The following is a 17,280-nucleotide window of genomic DNA, read 5'->3' on the forward strand; positions in this document are numbered from 1 at the left end:
TGGTTTCAAGTACAGTACTTCTGTTTTTACAGGCTATCCAAATGGACAAATTTTATACTTTTGGTGGATGCAGTCTACATCCTGAAAAAACCCTTTACCAAATCATTATTCTGCCTTTATGTACGTTTCATGAAAGATCAATCTTTACGTTGAGGTAGTACAAGCCACACAATTTCTATATGCTGTCGTAACCGTGCAGCAGCTTCTTTTCTACATCACAAAAAACTCATTTTCACATACGGCAGTGGAGAAATATGAGTCTAAACCCAAAATGCACATTAAAAAAAAAAAAAATGATAATCTTCAAGATACCATACTATGGTAACCTTTGGTGAAAATAGCGAGAATTCATATGGTTGAGCAACCATCCCTTACGGAACTGAAATAAAATAAGGGAAAAGTAGTTAAACTTAGAAATCTGGCAGCATTGACTTTCTTGTCAACACCATTGAAGTATGTGGTTTCTACGCTACACAAAACAGAGGAAGGTCTTTCCTCTCCCACGAAAGAAAGTTCGTTAATGATGTCCCCGACATTATATCGAATATGCATACTTATGTCCATATTAGTTCCTACCGTGCGTTTAATGAAGTAAGGATTTCGGACAAATAGAAACAAGGCAATTTCCTGGATTTAAGTTTTACAAAACAATAAAGAGGATGACAATAGTTGATAATGGATTTCTGTTAACGACATCTTTAAAAGAGAAAATAAAGTTTCTTCCTTATATGTTTTACAAGACATACGGGGTTGTTTATAATTTACAGCTCCACATGCAGATAACAATAACAAAGGGGGACAGACCAAAAATTAAGCTAGGCTCAAAGCCTAGCTGCAGATTCTACCGCCTGACAGTATCCTGACGAAATATGGCGTCCACCGATGAGAACTAATTTTGAGTTTTTTACGTCTTGTAATTTTGCTACATGTGAGAGTGCAGCAAGCACAAATTTCAAGCAGAAGCACCCGCAAAAAACTATTTGCTGAGGGTACATCACATACAAGGGAACTGAACTGCGCATGCAATCGCGGATATGTACTGTGTATGGCAAGAACTACAATGCATGATTAAAATATCTCACGTTACCGGACATTTAGAACACCTTAAAGGTACGACTAAACTGAGTGAGATTCTCTACCTGCTGATAGCTTTATTTCGGTTCTCTTCCCTTTGTCATCGTTCTACCGAGGTGTGAAACCTCTCAATGAATTGTGAATATCCTGTACTGATAAATGAGGTAAAGTATAAAAATAAATATACCTTTTGTTTATTCTTAACGAATACGAAAGTAGGCATAGCAGAAATCCCATATTCCTGAGCTACATCGTCACACTCGTCAACATCCACTTTCAGGAATACAACATCTGGGTAGGTCGACGAAAACTCCTATAAAAAAAGCAAAGTTCTTTGTAAGAAGGTCTTAACTCACACATTAAATATAATGAACATATTAGTACAATATGTAGGGTAATCAAAAAGTTAATAATAGGAAAATATAGTAATTCCTTATATCTTTAAAACTGTGCTACAAATAATAGTACTTTTCATTGAATTTTGTTTTTTCCGGAGTTTTGAAAGTAGGTATTCTGTTTCGCAGAAATATCAGACCTTGCAACAGTAAAATAATAAGTAATACATATGAATATTACACTATTTTTCAATCGAATTAAAATCTTTATTATTAAGATAATTTTGGGGATGGACGGAAGGCACGATGGCTCAGTAGTAGAGTGCTCACTTCTGGTGTGACAGGTTCCTGGTTCGATCAAAACCATAGTAACTTGTCGTGGATAACATCTCTACATTCTACGTTTCCCCTACATTCTCATTCAGCCAATTATTTCATTATCATTTACTTTTATTAATCACTCGTATCCTTTCGTACAAAGGACATAACCAAGGGAAATAAAACGAAAGATTTCATTTCGTTTCAAGATTATGATTACATAGGCACTTTTCCAAAATAAAATAAAATAAAATAAAATAAAATAAAACAAAACAAAACAAAATAAAATAAAACAAAATAAAATAAAACAAAATAAAACAAAATAAAATAAAACAATAAAATAAAATAAAACAAAACAAAACAAAACAAAATAAAACAAAATAAAATAAAACAAAACAAAACAAAACAAAAACAAAACAAAAACAAAAACAACAAAACAAAACAAAACAACAAAACAAAACAAAAAACAAAAAACAAAACAAAAAAAAACAAAAAAAAACAATGTAAGGTAGATGTATGTATCTAGCTTCGTAACTAATGAAAAATTCACATTTGCTCAAACCTTAATGCATTTCACTCATTTGATGCACCTTACTGAAGAAACATTTGATAAAATAGTAAGTGTAATTATACACTTTTCATATTTTGCTAAATGAACAAACTCCTGGCTTAAGCAAAGAAGAAATTACGCGTATTACATTAATAAGAGAGTATGTGATACTGTAAGAAATAGCAAAGCTAGCTTTCTGTGTCTGAATCCCAGTACGGGAAGAGGAACTTGATTGTCTGAATGTATATAGTACCTTCAGACTGTTACATGAGAGCTTGTGCATGACTTCAGTTATGGTGTGCTGAGCCGTACCTCTTTTTCAGTCTACCGCTTTATATATGAATAAAAAAAAAAAAAGTCCATCTCATAATGGGCATTACTTAAATTTTTGGACGTAGGCAATTTATAACACTCAGCAGTAAGTCAACCTCTTCACAAAAGTGGTCCTGAGCCAGGGGAATTGGAACATATCTAATTTGATAAGGTACTTTGACTCATTCCTAACAATTTGGGAATTACCAAAAATTAAAACTGGGTAGCAGGTACCATGGTAAGAGATTGGAAGCAGGTGCGTTTCGCACCCATCAAAGTCTAGAATTCAATAACACGTCTGCAATGAAAGAAAATATAAAATAGATAATATGCAAATAGAGCGATAAAAGCTACGATAAAGTAAGGCCCAAGTTAATATTAACGATAAATAAAGCCATATACTTGTTCGGATGGTCAATTGACGTGGAAACCAAAGATGTGCGTTTAATGACTATAGATATACGAGGAAGCAAAAGCTTTCAACTTAACGTCCCACGTATATGTCATTTAAAGCTAAGGGAGACGGAATGATTAAGGTAAGTGTGGAAGACCTGGTGGAATGAGAATATGGGATGAAACGGGAGTACCCGAGAAAACCCACGGACATGATAATGTCCACTACAAACTTACTTGGCTGGGGAACGAACCAGGGACCTCATGCACCAGAGGTACATATGGGGAAGTAAGAAATGAATTAAGTATATACACTAGGACAATGACAATGTGGGTAAAACATGGAGATGATGAAGAAACCAAAAAACTTGAGAGATCGTTCATTGGTCATCTCCGAGCAGTGTTAGTAACTATTGGTACGGCAGAGTCAGCTGGAAGCTGAGCATGGAAGAACAATCCACAAGCAGATCTTCAATACTTTGTCTAGTTCCACAGGTCGCACACAATGGTGGATGTATGAAACAAAGGAAAAATCCGTGTGTTAAGTATGAATGTCTAATGCGAAGTCGAATTAGAATTCGTTCTCCTGTTGAGATCTTGAGCTGCTGGTCCAGACACAAAGTGCAGGTTTGAGTACATATAATTTATTGTCGACAGCCTGGCCTCATTCAAGTCGAACGCAGATCCATGCTAGGTATGAGGGAATGACGCTCTCTTCCTTCATGGGCAGCAACTTTCACTGAACGGATCTGCGTTCGCTACCAGCCATGCCAACATGGCTCAGAACCCAGTAGAGTCGTCACTCACATCCCTGTGCTATCAATCTGACATAATAGGATAATTTGATGTTTACTTTGTACATTGAAGAGGCTACTCAGCAGGGTTTTTTCGGGTTGGACCCACCTGAAAAAACCCACTTTAAAACCCACCTGGGTTTTTGATCTATTTGTTAGTATATTATTGGTACAACTAAGGTGATCACATTGTAAGTGATTTTTATCAGATTTTAGACTTTCTTTGGGCGAATTAGAGGCTTTCACGTTAAGATATACAACAACATTCAACATAAGACCTTTATAAAGCTCTGAATGCGCTAAATGAGTTAAAAAAGAAAAAAAAAACTTAGCTTGAGATAGTTAATGTATGGATTATGCTTATAGCCTTTTGAAGTAAAAGAAGCAATTTTGTACTTTAGAAAATATTTTCCGTGAATAGTGTGCTCGTCGACTCAGCGACACCAAGAGACGTTATCACTCATACGTTTCACGGGTTTCTCGTTTCATACTCATACGTTTCATAGGTGCCGGTACTAATAGTACATATGTAAATACATTAGTAAAACTATTAGTATTATTTCTTACTTTTGATGTAAAACACAAGTTTTTTTCAACTAAAATTTGGTTGAACCATAACAGTTCAGTCATTTGTTGCTACTCTTCAAATAAGCATTCTGTAGAATCAACACCAGCAATAGCATAAAAATTCTTGTCAAATTTAAGAAGGTTAATGCTCGGGGTTACGAAGACCTTGTAACGCTTACTATTTCAAGTGCTGAATTCAAATTTCCGTACTGGTGAAAGTTTTGATGTACACGCCGTGAAAGTAGTGCTCGAGAAATTCCCGAATTAAAAGCAGAAGGATCGGAAATGAATACTTCAATAATAAAATTATTTATTTTACGCTTAAGCCTGGCATACGTCCCGTAAAAAACGGAACAGTCCCGTTTTTGGGCTCGAAGTGTCCCGCGTCCCCGTAAATTTAGTCGTTAATGGGAAATGTCCCGTATTTTAACTCTGTTCCATTTCTGCTATCAATATCAGCTTATTCGAAAAGTGAAAAACAAAAAATTCTGACATTGGCTGGGAATCCTAGTGAATGTACAGTACGCTGTTGCATGTAACAGTTTCGAGGAAGTTATTACACCACCCTGTTCGACTTGATAGCGAGCGAAATTTGGAATGCTACTTTTTCCATTGAACTTGATAGAAACTCGGATACTCTCCGGATTTATATTAAAAAAAAAAAAAAAAAAAAAAAAAGCTTTGAGTATTTTTACATTTACAAACACGGGGGAAGATGGCTGACCTTTTCTCCAGCAACACATTAGGTAAGTTAACAAGAATTATAATCTTTTTCAGGGGCTAGGAGCTCAGAATTGTGCTTTGGTCCAGGTCTTAGAAAAAATGTAAATCTGGTCCTGACAATTTCACACGACACAGGGAGAAAAATCAACTTTTCATCAGATTAAACTGACGAACGTAATTTTGGCAAATAAATCCATGTAAATAAATATTGCTAAACGCGCGAAGAATATTGAAGGTAGATTGTATCACTGATTTAAATAATTTGCATATTGTTTTCCTGTAAAGCATTTTTATAGCACATCGTAAGTTTTTAGGCATCTTCATTCTATACAATTAATTGCAGGGTACGAAGAGAGAAAAACAGCTGCTGCTTAGTGAACTTTCGCCTATTATATTCTTGAAAATAAATAAATAAATAAATAAAAATGAAATCTTTTACTTTTAGTCTCACGGTTATGCCTGCTATGCTTAAGGTGACGGTGATGATGAGAAATGAATGAAATGAAGAAAGTGGTAGGAAATGTGATAATCCCGAGAAAACCCACGCACACGGTGTTTGTCCACCACAAAGCTCACTTGGCGCGAGCTGGGATCGAACTAGGGACCCCATGCACCAGAGGTGAACGCTCTACCACTAAGCTACCGCGGCCGATTATACTTTTGTTCATAACTAGACTATAGTTCAATTCATTGTGTTGGAAAGTTGAGGGAAGGGGGGTCTGAGGTGTCCCGTATTCTCATGGAGAAAATATGACAGGTTTATTTACGCTGGAAGATGTTAATTTCATATAAGAAATTTTAAAACATTTATTTATTTCATACAACATGAATTGTATCTTTGTTTTAAATTAATATACCGCTTTTGTATTCATATTTGGCGAATGTCAGTCAGGCTTCTGGATGACTTGATCTACATTTGTTCGTTTGTTTGCCGAGCTCCTTCATGGTAAGCGGTTAGTGTACGCGTCTTCGGTGTGGGTGACCCGGGTTTGCTTCCCGGAGGGAGATCATGTGGTTCGGATTCCACCTTAAATAGTAGGTCCCGTGTAATATAGCCTCGCTGCTAAAAGGGACGTTAAACACAAAATCAACTCAACTCGTTTGCATCTACCACACACACTACAGGATACAACTTTCGGCCTTTTAAGTTAAAATTTTCACAGTACAAGAAGAGACAATCTAAATTTCCTGTATAGATTTTGGCGGCATACCAACGAAAAATATCAAAATGGCGGTCATTTTTTCAAAACAGCGAGTATCTACGTTACGAAGCGCAATTTTCAGTCTTTTACGTTGAAATTTTGACGGTGGAAGCACAAGATATGCTAAATTTGCTGTATAGATTTTCTCGGCGATCGAATGAAAAACTTCAAAATGGCGGCCATTTTTTCAAAACAGCAGTGAGTAGAAAATTGTTGCAAGTTGTGACAATGACAATCTTGAAACATAAATCACAAATATAAATAACATTTTAACACTTTTACCCCAAAGACATTGAAATATTTCGAAAAAACCCGATTAAACCCGAAAAAACCCAATTAAACCCGAAAATACCCGAAAAAACCCATATGGGCCCAGGTGGGTTGGGCTTTTTCAAAAAAGCCCGGGTTTTTTCAAACCCTGCTACTCAGCACTGTGTTACATATATGAAATGCAGGCAACTTAAAAGTTTTTAACACTGCAACCACTTCTGCAGTGAATATTGAAGAAAAAAAGTGTATTTAAAACTGTAAGTACGTGTAGTTGTAAAAAAAGGCACATCTGACAGAATCAGAATCTTTGAAACTATCAAAAAAAAAAAAAAAAAATCTGCTGTAAGAGGCAGCGAAATTCTTGTTGAAATTCGTGAGGGCTGGTACTTGACGTCTATTATTAGGATAGACAGAAAAATAGCTGGACGAAATATCTTCTATGGCGGTATAGGTAGAGAACCCAACTGATATAATGGGAGAACCTGACGCTAATATAATCCAAAAGTTCCAGAGTACGAATTAAAAAAAAAAAAAAATGGTAGCGTTGGGTCGTGCCTGATAAGTTGCTAGCAATTTCCAGCTTCCAGTGTAAAAATTGAAGGATGCCAAGGCACTGACTTGAGCAAAGTAGTAGGGCATCAGCTGCTAACGGCGCTGAGTTAAAGATGCAAAGATGGCTCGTGTGCTTTAACGACGATTGGACTGGTACGGAATGCGCCAGTAGCCTAACATTCAAAATGATAAGTGTTCAGTTGGTATAACGTGATGAGTCTGGCGGATCCACAAACAATGCATCCATTGTCAAAACTTTCAGCGGGTTAGGGTACGATATATTGTAGAAGGACAATGCTATCAGCACCCGAAGAAATATGAAACATTTTCAGAAGACAGAGTGCTATTTTAACTCTCGTAGATGAATTGTCCAAGACAGCCGATGATCAAACTGAAGGCTCAAAATTGGATGCAGTCACGAAACAAGTATATAGCCCAGATGAAGATCTGGATTATATGTGCAGCTGCGTAAGTTGACAAAATTGGACACAATCTTGTCGATGGAGAATGTAAATCCAGTGGTCGCTGACTTAATGTAAAAGTCTGTTGTAATTGTCTAGTAGCAACACGCCGATCACAAGAGCCGAAATAAATTGCCAGGTCATCCACACAAATTTCATGAATCGGAGCTAGTATCTGCATCATAGCACCATTTAGTGCCTCAGTAAAGGGAGTCCACACTTAAACACTGGCCTATAGAACGCCACTTTCTTGTACCAAGCGGTTAGAGTGTGGATCCTAATCGGATTCGAAAGTATTGCTCAAGAAACTTGGGTAGAATGAAGCCCCTATGGCCTCATACTCCCCAAAAGTAGCAGCTGACGTTAGGACTTCACAACGCCAAGTGGTGTCACAACCTTCAGAAGGTCAAAGAAGAATGCAATTACGAAAAGCGTACTGGATTGCACTCTCAAAATGAACAAGGCGATCAGTAGTGGAATGGAAGTTACTGAAGATTGGAAAGTAAGGAGTTAGTTTCCAAATACCACACTAAGTGTACATTAATGATTTTCTTCAATAACTTGCATAAGCAACTGGTTCAGGCAATTGGCCTGTAACTAGAGCTGGCTGGATGTAGTCGATTTCCCAGGTTTCAGGATAGGAAGAATACACACTTCGCGCCAGGCAGCAGGAAAGGATTCTAAAATTCACATACGATTATAGAAGTCTAAAAAGATCCTTGCAAATGGCAGCAATGCGAAGCATAACTTAATGTATAGAATTTGGTCCAGATGCTGTGCTTTTAGTGTTAGTGAGAGTAGTTCAGTAGCAGTAAAAGGCATGTTGTAATCTTCACTATTCGCTGACATAATTGCTCTCGCTTTACCTTGTAGGAAGTCAGGTGAATAATTAGCCGAACTAAAAGCAGCAGCAAAATGCTAACCCAATCCGTCTCCGGTTAGTTATCAGTGTCTTGCACAACTAGACAGAAACGCCAACAAAAGCTGAACTTCCCTGAAAACGACGAATTTTGGAGCAAATAGCACTCATAAAACTACCTGCAGTTAAAATAGAGACAATCACATCAGTCACGTCATTTCCCATATTTATTCAAGTACTGTGCTCTGATAAGAAGGTGATGAAACTGGCAAACTAACAGTAGAAGCGCGATTAAAGTAACGAAGTGCTAGACGTTGTGCAAAAATACCTTAACGTATTTCTTCCGACCGCTAAGGAACAATACGTTTTCAATGAGCACTATCTAACAATGGAACAGAGACATCAGCAGCAGCTACCAAGCTGTTCATCAACAGAAAGCTGGAGGTCTGGTATAAAGTCAAAGCTGGCAGAAAATTGCCCCAGTCTGCTCGGCGGAGATTGTAACGAGACAAATGATTCAAGGGTAAAGCAGGTAGCCCGTGGTCACTGCCACATAAATCATGGTAGACACGCCACTGAAAATTAACTGCAAGTCCTGCCGGCAAAGATCCAAATGTGGTTCTGTTCCTGTGGTAAAAGTGGCAAATTGTTGGACTACCATCGTTTAATAAAATATGATGTGAAGTATCAAGGAAAGTTGCAACTTCTCGATTTTGAGGCTCGGCACGAGCTGAGTTCCCTATCAGAATAATTTGATGTGAGAGTTGACGATATGTCATCAGCCGATGTAAAAGTTTCAGGCCGTTAACGTAAATGTTGCAGAAAGTGATTGGTTGTTGGAAATCGCAGTTCATCTAAGTGTGGTGGAATGATATTTGTACTACATATTCCAATTGCTAATCGGACAGTGCATAGTGGTAGATCACTTACCTCTGGTGCGTGGAGTCCACGCTTTGATCCCCGGTGGACATCGTATTCGCATGTTTTCTTGGGGTACTTTTGTTTACTCTCACATTCTTATTCCACCGGTTCTTTCATCATCATTCACTTGCCTTAACCCACTACTGCCCCCCAAAAAATTTTTTTTTTGAATTTTTTGGTAGAATTTCTAATATTTGTCATACAGGGCGAGTAATGTACAAAATACAAAGAAATTTTGATTTTCGTTAATTTTTCCCCACAATTCCGGGGCGTATGAAATATCATACGCTGGGCATTAGGACATAATAGAGCATATATAAGTCCAAGTCATACTTACAGTAGAATATTTGGAACTGCAAGAACACAGTGATATTTTATGATAATATAATAAATATATTTATATAAACTTTAAAATCTATACATTGCAGTACTTAAACAATACCATTGTTTACTTTATGTGAATACGATGTGTACCTCCCAACTTATTGAAAAGATCCACTCCGCCCATATTACGATTGTGTTCTTGAATCAAAGCTGGCTGTGCAATGGATTTATGTTTCTTTTCTTGCCTGACCCATCGGCGACAACAGCCTACTTCACCTTCATGGTTTATGTTTGTAGCTATTATGATCTGGCTGTTATCGTGCCACCGAACTAACACAGTATGATTTTCCACATCTTGGACACACTGAAATGATCCCACGGATTCTTTCATCAGATCCTGTAAAAGAGCTTTCTCGATACGATCTGATTTCATAGTACCTATACATTGATTTTTTTCGTGAATGAGATATTCGAGCATATCAATGAAGAGCGTACTTTCAGAGGGAAGAAATGCAATGCAAAGTCTCTTGTTACGGATGATCCGAGGATCATATCTAGTTCTTTACATCCGTCTTCTCCTGTGTATAATTCAAACGTTAAAAATATTCTTTAGACATTGCAAGGCACCAAAATTTAAACCCATATCGAATAGACTTCCCACGAATGAACTGCTTGGCATAATGGTGACTATAATATGGCTCTATCGCTTCATCTGATGAGAAATTTGTACCTAGTGGAACAGCAAATTCTTAAAATTTCTTGTTGCAGTGCTCAATGAGTGGGCGGACTCTGCAAATTCTGTCTGAACGATCACATTCAGCGTTGTCGTTCAAATGGAAAATCTTGTGATGTTGCTCAAACTTACGTGGCATGGCGCCAGAAAGAAGTAGATTGTGCGAATCCCAATACATACGTCTATGGGTGTTTAGACTATAGACCGAGAGTAACAAGATAGTCAAGTAATTTACAGTAATGTCTGGAGAACATCGAATAATGAGTCCTTTCTGCATTGGATATTTACATGTCTCTCGGCAAAGTTTCTCAATAATTTCATCATCAAAGAACAATCGAAAAAAATCAACAAGGGCATACTTTTTCTCACGTCAGTTCTGAATACAGACAGGTTTCTTTTCATTTTCGTGAGGCAACTTCAGCGGCGTCTCAAGATTCTTCTTTGTCCAATTTCTGGTTTTCTTTACTTTTTTCCGCTTGTAGTGTTACTTTGTTTTGAAGGTTCGAGTTCAGTACACAACAACTGCTCATGTTTTTGAGATTCCGCAGATGTACTTGGTGTATTCAGTTTATGACGTTCAGTGATATGCTTGTCAATCTTTTTGTAGTATGCACTTCCGACCCTTGACGCAAAATACCTCTTTCAATATCGCTTATTCAAGCTGATGTTCTTTCAGAATTACTGTTGGCGTTATCCTGATCACTATCTTCGTCATCTCTGCACCAGCAAGAAGAAATCCTAATTCGTGACATTCATCTATGGAAGGCGGGTCAGTCATCCAGCTCTTCTAAAATATTGAGAATAGCCCCTGCATCGTTTTCTGGGTCGAGCCTGAAAGTATACAATATTTCATACGTCAATGCCCAGTGTATTATATATCATACATCGCTTTTAATAAGAGTTTTACCTGTGTGTGCCCAGTGTATGATATTTCATATTTCACGAAAAAAATGTCCTAGAAACCACATATTCGCGAATGAAACAAAATGAACAAGATTATAAAACATGTGGACCTTCCTCTAAATAGAAGCATTGAATTAAGCTGTAAATGAAAACAATTATCGGCAGACATCAAAACCCTTTACCTGCGCTCCATTTTCGCCCTACAAAAAACTTCTCGGGATAATTCCTTTGTTAGCTAAACAAAGAATCACTATTTTGGTAAAGTGAATGAACGCCCCAAACAACACCTCTTTGCAGCAGCACAGACTATTGAAAACCCAGCTACAGTGTTATTCTAGTCTTAATCGACTTTCTTCTCGTACTAAATTTTTCGTATGATAAATCATACAGTGGGCAGTTCTGGGTTAATCATCCGTCTTCCTAACTAAAGGGCATAATCGTGGGACATCAAACAAAGATTTAATTTCATTTGCAATTGCTACTACGTTAGCTGTATGACCATCGCCATCCTTGTCGTAGCGGTATACATTGTAGCTTGGAATAACAGAAGAGCGAGTAGCAGTTTCTTGTAGACAGAAAATAAGCTTAATAACAGTGAGAATGTGTTTAAATTCTTCGAAGTGGGTGGAATAGGCATTCATATTCCATTGTAGAAGAATCATTATGAGTTAGAATAAAGAACGACTGAAGTTTTACTATGTTTTCCCTTTTCTTGTTACCTTTAAAAAGAAGGAAATTATCAAGATCGTCCTCCACCACAAGAATACTGATACAGGTTTGTTTCACAGTAGAAATGGTGGGAGCAACAGGCTTAGACGTAACAGATTATTCAATTGCATGATTCGATGTGGACTGATTCTGTAGTAGAAGACATTTTTGGTAGTTTCGACGCAGAAGGTGGGGTATTCCTTACGAATTGTTTCCTCAAGGATTTTTGAATAAGGTCCCAGGGAATCTCTCCACAAGTAGAAATGGTTTGGTTAGCAATCGATATTAGTACAGTGCTGTACAGTGTTCACTGTTGGCGCAACAGAAAGATAACATACCATATCTCAGCAATCTGCGTTCCATGAGAACGAGTTGAGTTCACAACAGATGAAAAGTGGAGGTAAAAGTATGCGCCGGTTTGATGCGGCGCTTGGCCTCAGCAGCAGGAATCTTCTCACTAATCATGAATCCACAGATTACTTTTTCGTCCTTGAATGTCGAACAGTTACAAGACCAAGCTGGGTATACTGTTTTACAGTTGGTACACTTCTCCAAAACATATTTGCGTGTGTGATTTTTTCCAAGTCCCTTAAAATTGAGAGTTTGGCAACAACGAATTGGGAGTAGCACGAGGGGAAGCAATGAAGGAAAAAACAAGACTTACGAACACAGTTTACAGTTTGCTGTTTGAAAAATTGTTTCTCTTTTGTTACTTCATATAAGGATACTTTTAGAACAAAACAATACCTTAGCAAATGCAGAAATCTTTATTAAAGAAAACAATACGCATCTCGACCGTGATCGTGAAGAGAAAAAAAAAAAAAGAAATAAAAAGAAGAGTTGTTAAGGAGTTTGTTACGTTTCAACACAACTGGAGGAACGTTCTGCAGTTGTTACGATACCCATGCGTGTTAAGTAGTCTTCTTTCTTTTGTGGAGATGCAATACTTTTGAATCTGGTTCGAATCCCACTAACTGATTTTATTTTTCAAAACTTTTCTGCTATTCTTGTCGTAAGTTTTGTTAAATGTTCCAAGTCGTACAAACGTGAAGACTTTTCTATATTTCCCAAGGAAAAAAAAAAGAAAAAGCGTCTTAATGCAATTCACTTTCTTAGAGCATTCCATAAGATTTTCGTAGACCTGAGAAAAAATTGGGGTTGTAGTGTTCAGGCAAATTACTATCAGCTATACTGTCTCCATCAATGCTAGAACGTAGTTCATTATTGTCAAAATATAATATTCTCACTTTTATTTCTCTATTCAAACTTAACGGGTAAAACTTTATTCCTGCATTGATCGCCATGAAGAAACACGATAATAAACAGCTAAAAACTAGTCTCTTTATTTGGATTCAGTATGGTAGGAATAAATTATATTTGAACTTTTACATTAATGGAAAAAGTGGAAGCTGTAGAAATCTTTATAACTACCAATTTCAATTTTGATCTTCTTGGATCAATAATTGCAGAATATAGAGAGAATGCTGTCATGTGGATTTAGTGTCTGATGGATATATTTCACCTTCGGCCTTATCCCTCTGTTGCAACTAGAAGTTATAGATCTATCACTTCTGGGTTTAATACCAAAACACATAGCTTGAAAATCTACTGTTGTTTCACAATATAGAACGCAGATCATTTGTTCATTGGAGGGGAAAATTTTGAACTAAATAATAGTTTAAGTTGTCAGTTAACAACACTGATAGGACTAGAAAATATTAAACTCTGTAACGGATTTCTAAGAAATCAACTAATTATTACCATTACAACTGTTTCTATACTCGCCTTGTACTGTCTTTTGACTCACGAGGACTTAACCTAAAAAGAAAGGAACTTTTGCCGTAGTTGTTGTAGTCTTCTTTTTAATAAATCCCACATCAATTCGTACTCATAAATTTCTGTTATTTCATTTGGAATAAAAATTAGTCATCCTATTCATGTGATATTTTGTGGATGCTCGTTGGTATTATTATTATTATTATTATTATTATTGTACGCGTCGTTGATGTGGGAGACCGGGTTCGATTCGCGGCGGGAGCTCATGTGGTTCGGAGCCTACGTTAAGCTGTAGGCCCATGCCTCATATAGCCTTGCTGCTGAAGGGAACGCTAAACTTAAAAATCAAATCAAATTATTATTATTATTATTATTAAGTACGGAACACAAAGAAAAGTTTGAGGGTTAACAATTCATAACTATGTCCATTGTTATTTAATTTTAATTTCATATACATCTTAGAAGTGAATATCATTTAAAATTTTGTGTATGTATTAAAAAAAAAAAAAAAAAGACTCAAAGCAAACAGGATCATAGTTTTCTTTCGTTTCCCCCTAGTTTAAGCACAAGATGCCTTTTCCTTTTTTTTTTTTTTTTTTTTTTTTACCTGAGCAACAGTTTTAATAAAAAGGGTTAACAATACTGTCCATCGTTGTTTCTCATCCGATCCCACACACGCACACAGACAACCGTCGACCCAGTAAAGAAAGGGACAAGGAACTCGAAAAACTCTTAGCGTTATCTTGTGAAAGGGCAAGGAAACCGGAAAACTTACCCAAATTGAATAAACGTTGTATGGAAGGTACTTTCTGAAAATTTGCGAAGAGCACATTTCAGACCATTCGTCTCCAAACCAGGATGAGATAAACTTTTTATACATCTCTGAGACTTTTAAAAAGTCACACACAGGACAGAACGTCGCCGATGCTAAATTCCACAAAATTTTAGAAGCATATTGTGAAATGTAAAAAAATCATGTTTTTCGGAAAACAGCCGTTCCATCACCGTTAATGGGCGTATACCTTAACCCATTAGTGCATAGCGTCCAATAAATTGTACACTTAAATATGGCGGAATATTTAAAAGCAAAATCATTTGGTCATAACGAAAGGTTGCTTAACCTGATGTATAGACCCAAAGTAACTTGGTTTGCTCACATTCTGGCAACTCTGGGTACAGGTTCCTTGTAAAGAAGAAAAAGAAGAGAAAATGAATTCCTGCAGTTCCGTTGAGTCGCGCAAGGGATAAGTAAATGTCGTATCTCGATTTTTTCCTTATATTTACGTTATTGTAGAGTCAAATGTCCTTAGACTTCAATCAGTACAACATAATGTCCAGAATTGTAATACTATGAATTACACAATAAGAAATATTTACCTGTCCAATAAATTGGACGCTATGCACGAGATGCTCTTCTGCTATAGATTCATTGGTTCGCTTGTACCGCTCGTAGCCACACAAGAGATAGCATTGTTTCCTTTTTCCAGTTGTTACTTTTTTTTTCTTCTAAGCAAGCAAGACTAGCCTTATCTTCTGTCATTCTTGAAACATAAAGAAAACTGATAAAGAACATACTTTTCTGACAGTGTTGCCATAAGTTGATTATTCAAATTCTCCGGTGAATTCAATATTTACTAACGGCCAAATCTCATGATCACATTTTATTGAAGGAAAAGTGGTACACAAGCTATGTGTTGTCGTGTAAATGGCAAGTTTTACACTTAGTGTTGCATAAAAGCATATCACTTAGCTTTACATTCGAGTGTGCCACACTTTATGTAATACTTTTATTTCAATGCTCAAGTTCAGGTTTTCTTACTGCATCCAGTATTTACACTGCAAAAGAACAGAATAGCCATTTTCAATTTGGTCTTGGAGGAGATGTTGTATTGTCATTTCTATTGTCCAGCAAAGTTAAGATGGGAGCCAGTATCAAGGTGTTTTTTTTATAATTATTTTACTAATTTAGCCCTAATGAAGCACTTGTCAGAAGTATATATCTACGCTACAGGAACAATTCAAGAGGGAATAATCCTGAATTGCTGTAAAGAAAGAAGTCAGTGAAGGAAGAAGAAAGAGGGCACTTAGATTATCGTTGCTGCGATGATATATTAGTTGTGCATTGGCATAACAAAGGTGTCGTAACAGTAGCAACAAATTACGAGTCTATGATAGGCCAAGTTCGTAGGTGGTCGTAACAAAAAAGACAAAAATCATGGTAAAGCAAGCAGTTGTAATATTCCAGTACAAGAAGGGTATGGGAGGTATCGATCAAATGGATCAAAACGTTTCCACATATCGTGCAATAATAAGACGAAGGAAATGGTGGTGGTCAATATTTGCTGATTATGTGGACTTAGCGGTTTCAAATGCATGGATTCTGGCAACGAAAGTCAATTCAAACCTATGCACTGAATCTCTTTTGGCATTTAAGTGGTACATAGCACTATCCCTCTTACAAAAATTTGGTACAGCTTCACATCAGAAAAGCAGTTTCCAGTCTCCATTGTCGATGTTCGCTACGATGGACTGAAACATTGGCCACAAGAAATAGAAAAAAAGTGCGGCAGTGTGCTAATGAAAATTGCACAGGAAAAGCAAAGTTTACGTACTCAAAGTGTAAAATCGGACTACATCCAAAGTGCTTCCTGGAACATCACGTGAAGAAGTAGCCGATTACCCAAACCACCGAATCCAAGTCTACAACTGAAAACTTTTTGTGTCTAACGCTTTGTTTAAATAACAATGCCAGTTGTATAGTGTGTATTATTGTAAACCAAGAATATTTATTGTGTTATTCAAAAGTAAAATATACAAAATTATGGAAGTTATCATGAGTATGTTTGTAAAACATGTTATATAGTAATTTTGTAGTAACTGTGAGATTGATACTGAAGCAACATTGTAATTTTCATTACAAAAACTAAATTATATTACTTTGTATATCTAATTAAAATACATTACAAAAAAAGACAAAAATTACTCAAAAGTGTTCATGGTGCATGGCGTCCAATATATTGGACACCTCTTTCCCCCGCTCACAGAGAGCATACAATGATTATGACTTCTGATTTGCATAATTTGAACATATAATTGCCAAGTTCTATCAAGAAATTATTTTAGAACTTATTTATGAACTTTATGCACTAATGGGTTAATTAAAATCCAAAACGCAAGCAAAAACCACCGGACGAATCAGAAAGAAAATTCAGAAAATAGGTTACAGGCGGATCCAAATCAGGAAACTTGGAACTAAAAACCTCAAGACAGTTTGAACTTATCAATGGTGTAGAACATAACATTTCGACTTCAGTCATACACTTAATACAACACCACATAGAATTATACACACACTTAAGTCAGGGTTTGCCCAAGTGGGCCCAGCCCGAAAAAAACCACCGGGTTTTTTCGGGTTGGACCCACCTGAAAAGACCCACTTTAAAACCCACCTGGGTTTTTGAGCTTTTTGTTAATATATTATTGCTACAACTAAGTTGATTCACAT

At 36.7% G+C, this 17,280-nt stretch overlaps 1 protein-coding gene across 2 annotated transcripts in view; it reads right to left on the reverse strand.

Annotated features, from left to right (window-relative positions):
- The window catches only part of LOC145686337 (thioredoxin-2-like), a 188,315-nt gene that overhangs the window by 73,534 nt on the left and 97,501 nt on the right, over positions 1-17,280 (reverse strand). For both annotated transcript variants that reach the window (XM_081759563.1, XM_081759562.1), the window contains exon 3: positions 1,262-1,387. In XM_081759563.1, the coding sequence (XP_081615689.1) occupies positions 1,262-1,387 (126 nt within the window). The remainder of the gene's footprint in view (positions 1-1,261; positions 1,388-17,280) is intronic.

Source organism: Thermobia domestica, chromosome 5 (genome assembly GCF_964235325.1).
Source record: "Thermobia domestica chromosome 5, izTheDome1.hap1.1, whole genome shotgun sequence".
Classification (NCBI taxonomy): domain Eukaryota; kingdom Metazoa; phylum Arthropoda; class Insecta; order Zygentoma; family Lepismatidae; genus Thermobia; species Thermobia domestica.